This window comes from Capsicum annuum, chromosome 4, assembly GCF_002878395.1.
Source record: "Capsicum annuum cultivar UCD-10X-F1 chromosome 4, UCD10Xv1.1, whole genome shotgun sequence".
NCBI classification, from domain to species: domain Eukaryota; kingdom Viridiplantae; phylum Streptophyta; class Magnoliopsida; order Solanales; family Solanaceae; genus Capsicum; species Capsicum annuum.
In genome coordinates this window covers 221,257,417-221,262,294 of record NC_061114.1, presented here as the reverse complement: position 1 = coordinate 221,262,294, position 4,878 = coordinate 221,257,417, and the positions used below count along the sequence as shown (strand labels likewise).

The following is a 4,878-nucleotide window of genomic DNA, read 5'->3' as shown; positions in this document are numbered from 1 at the left end:
CAACAGCTAATCAGTCTATCGAATTAATTCGATCTGGGGAGTAATGTTATCCACTTTCAATCTGAGTAGGTGAATAGTACTATTGTTAATTGATTAATCATGTGCTTTAGTTTTTTTTTTTAAAATTATTTTTTTGTTATTACATTATCTCAGCATTATGAACATTTTTTAATATCAACACTAGTTCTGTGGCTGAAAAGGTTTGAAGGTTGAACTAGATTTCAATGCAAAAGTAGTTAACGAAGTTATGCATCAAGTAGTTTCACGTTGGAAAAAAAACCTTCTAATCTCGTAAAAAGATATTTTGACGTTTTTTGTTGCAGTTTGGTGCTGTTTTTTTTGCACGTTTTTCATGCAATTTTTTTGTGTAGTTTGACATAGTTTTTGGTGCAGCTTAGTGATAGTTTGACGTAACTTTTTTGTGTACTTTGGTGACTTTTTGAGTATTTTAGTGCTGTAATTTGGTCAAGTTTGATGCAAACTGTTGTTTTTTTGTACTTTTAAGCTATTTTTTTACGAAAGAAATTTAATGATAAGGTGTCTAAGAGAGAAACAATTGAGAAATCAGTTATAGAGAAAATCTAATATTGGAAGTATATGAATTCCCGTTAGTATAAATAATAGTTGTTTGTATAAGAATATACAAAGACCAAAGTTGATAATTTTTAGATAATTAAAAGACTAAAATCGATAAGTGTATATTTAAGGAACTATATTAGACCTACTCCATAAGTAACCACTTATGCCTTTTCTAGTAGTTCAGTGCCCAACAGATTTACCCATTTTATAAAAGAAATTTTTAATGTCATAAAACTTAAAAATTAATTATATCTCCTAATTTTTTGATAATCGGTGCATATTTTATAACTTTTTTTTTTTCTTTAGTGTCATTTTATAATTTTCTAAAATAGTTATCATCATAATATTAGGACTTTAAAATTTCAAGATTTATGAAATAGATATATCATTTATTTTAATGTCAATTTCTACTTTTTAATAATTTTTAATCTATATATAATTTTATTGATTAGCGTGAGACACATGCGTTCTTAAACTAGTAGCTGGTTAATCTTCTGCACTTACATTTCCTTCAATATTCTCTTTAGACTATAATGACAAGTAAAAAAAAAAAATAATAATAATAAATAAAATTATATATTATATCATCCACGTGAATGAGCCACTATTAAACAAATTTATTTTCATTGGCACAAGTGGCAATATCGCAGGCAACACATATACATATCACATTTATCCATTGCCCTTCGCCATAATTGAACTTTCATTTAATAACCAAACTCAAGAGATAGTAATAGAACTTTGAAAAAAAAAAAATAGAGAAAAAAAATAATAAAACATAATTCAAAAGATTTAATTAAGAAAAGAAGATGAGATAATATTGTATATGGTACAGGGTCAATGCTTCTTCAAGAAATCTCCAGCCATTTTCAGATACTCTCCTTTTTTACCGGATTCCGACGACTGATTTCCATCTGAATGTTTCTTGAAAATTCCTTCAGCCATTTTAATATACTCTCCATATCCACTTCCAGATTCTTCATGTTTCCCTTCTGTATGTCCCGATGAATGCGTGTGTCCAGTCGTAGAGGCAGCTGCAGCATGAGTAGTTGTGGTTGTGGAATGAGAAGTTTCATATTTGTGGAGATAAGTCTCTGCCTTTCCTACAAATTTCCCGATTCCTTTCTCTTCTAGTTTGCCGTACTGGGAGGCAGCGTTAAGAAGGTCAGCGGCGGCTCCAGCGAGCTCCGATTTTTCAAAATTTTTCGGATCATGATGGAGCTTTGCTTTGGCTGCGTCCGCTACTAGTTTGGCGCTGGACATCAGCTCAGATTTGGATGGCTTTGGGTGGCTGTTGGGCTTATGGTTCGATGAATGAGCCGCGCCGGATGTGGTCTTGGATTGAGTTGGATCCATGGAATAAAATAGTTGAGATGCAAACAAGTTTATATAATTATGAAACTATGAGAAAAGAAAAAAGTAGTGAACAATGGTGGATAATGAAAAAATATATAAAGGAGTGGTTTAGAGGTATTAAATTGTTTAGGTGAAGTAAAGGGCTATATCATGGTAATTTCGTAATTGGTGTTGTACGAGTCAACGCGTCGTGATAACGTTAAACGAGTAGACAATTCATGTGTGTTATCCGTGTACCAACAGCTTCAAGTTGAGAAAAGTACGTATTAGGAATTGAAAGTCGGGTGACAAACTAGGATCGAGTCGGATATGAATAGATAAAAAATGAATTAAATAAAAATGGATAAATTATTCAATTCGATTCATATTTAATATGAATAAAAATAAATAAACTCAATAATAATATGAATATCCTGAATATATTATTTGTCATGTGATAGCCGTGGGGCAATCTCTCGTATGGAGGTACTATTCAAGAAATGGCTCATATTGCCAATGGCAGAGAAACAGGCAGCTGTGTCTCTTTGTTGAAGGTCAATGTAAGTCCTCTATAACCTTCACTTTTTCTTTATTTCTTCCTGCATAAAAATTAATTTAATTCGAGCGTTTTGTTATAAAACAAGAAAAAATAAAGAACAAGAGTAGAGAGAATAGAGAGAGTGATTCATATTTCTCCTCTTGAGAGATAGAAGATTATCTAATTGTAAATACAATAAACAAAATCCCTCTATTTATAGGAAAAATTTACTCCTAATCTGAGTAAAAGACGGATGCTTAAAATCCTAATAGATATCAAAGTATATCTTGATAGACATTCATTATAATGTAAATATATTTATAACACTTCCCGTTGAATGTCTAATTGGTAGATAATGTGCCTCGTTAAAACCTTACTACAAAAAATTCAGTAGAACAAAAAACCTAGTGAAGGAAAAAGAGTACACATCTCTAATAATACGCATTTCGGTTGCCTCATTAAAAACCTTACAGGGGAAACCCAGTGGGACAAAACCTCATAAGGAAAAAAGAGTTCAACGCGTATTAACTCCCTTAATGAGAAAATCCTTGACCTTTGCATCTCGATCTTGTACAACATCTTCTTGAAAGTAGCAATTGGAGAAGATTTAGTGAATAAATCAGTTACATTGTCAGTTGAACGAATCTGTTGCACGTTAATATCGTCATTCTTTTGTAGCTCATGTATGTAGAAAAGCTTTGGCAGAATGTGCTTCGTTCTATTTCCATTTATAAATCCTCCCTTAAGATGTGCTATGTATGCTGAATTATCTCCGTATAAAATTGTGGGTAGATTGTCATATTTCACACCATAATTTTCTCGAATGAGATGTATCATTGACCTCAACCATACACATTCTCGGCTTGCTTCGTGAATATCTATTATCTCAGCATGATTTGGTGAAGTGGCTACGATAGACTGCTTTGTATATCTCCAAGATATGACAGTACCACCACCTATGAACACATAGCCTATTTGAGACCGAGTTTTATGCGGGTCAGATAAGTACCCAACATCAGCATGACCAATAAGATTGGGACTACAATATTTAGAATAAAACAAGCTCATGTGTTTTATCCCATTTCGATGTCTCATAGTACGAGCAGAAATATATCTTGCTAACAAATTAACTGAAAAGGTTATAGGCCTTATAGTATTTGCAAGGTACATGAGTGCATCAATTGCACTAAGATATGGTACTTCATAACCAATCCAATTCGATATATTTCGAATTTCAACAAATAATCTATTGCTTTAAAAACTCTTCAAGAGTTCCAATGATGTTCAAGCAATAAGCTTATACAATATAAGGATTATAAATAAGTTTCCCAGAAACTTTTTTATGCTTCAAGCAGTTTGAATCCTTAAAAGTTTTCACATAAATTTTGTCAAGTGACAATATTCAACATTTCATGAGTGACATCTTCAAGTGTCTGGAGTGCAAATCAAATTAATTTTATGCTTACCAAAATGCATCGTTTCATGTCACTTGATAAATGTTTCTACGTCAGCATGCTTAAATAAACGTAGAATTCAGATCCTCGTAATGTTTCACAATATTGAGCCAATATTGTGTCAAAGATATTGATGATATATCATTTTATATCGGTTCACAATGCGACATAACATTTTGAGATCTCATCACTTTATTATTTTTAGGTACATAAACCTCTCATAATGTTTCATGAAGTGTTATGTCATAGGCTCTTCAAGCGCATATTACCTTCTTATTATGATTATTTGCTCCTTATTTTATACAAGTACTATTTCATTTGGAACTGATTGGTCTATCACGCTTCACGCATGCATAGACTTTGTCCTTTAGAGACATAAAATAGGAGCACTTGCAGCTTAAATATGAGATGCGTTCGGCATTTGACTTAAATTATCTTTTGAATGAGGATCTGATGATAATTCCTAACATACTTCATAGTTGTTTATAATCTCCCCCTTATGTTAGGAAAGCTAACATACATCCTCCATCTTCTTTGATGGGTCCATCTTTGTGCATCATGATAGATTCATTAATCGTATACCGCACATCAAAACTATTAGATGAAATAGTTGGTTCATGACCTTGAACCAATTGAGGGGAAAAAATAATCATAATTTATTGGTCTAATGCATACAAGTGTTATTGTATGCAACATATCATATTTCAGATCAACACATGAAGCTTTGTTCTCATTAGCGATGGTTTAGCTATTTATAGAAGGCATTCAATGCCAAACCATCATCATCAAGATAACTTTCTTGATTGCACAATTTGAAAATTATGTTCTTAACTCAATTTTGTTGAGCAAGCAATCTCAAATTGCAGGTTGACAATAAATATACATGTGATCATCTCATTGATGCACCTTTTCAACATATCACATGATAGATGAACGGGCCCTTATTCACCTTTTAAAATTTTCAAATCTGAA

The 4,878-nt window shown here is 32.1% G+C and overlaps 1 protein-coding gene across 1 annotated transcript; it reads right to left on the bottom strand.

Moving 5' to 3' along the window:
* Positions 1-1,186: 1,186 nt before the first annotated feature.
* Positions 1,187-2,118, bottom strand: LOC107868614 (nodulin-related protein 1). The gene has a single exon (XM_016715296.2). The coding sequence runs from the start codon at positions 1,933-1,935 to the stop codon at positions 1,417-1,419; it is 519 nt and encodes a 172-aa protein (XP_016570782.1). The 5' UTR covers positions 1,936-2,118; the 3' UTR covers positions 1,187-1,416.
* Positions 2,119-4,878: the final 2,760 nt, after the last annotated feature.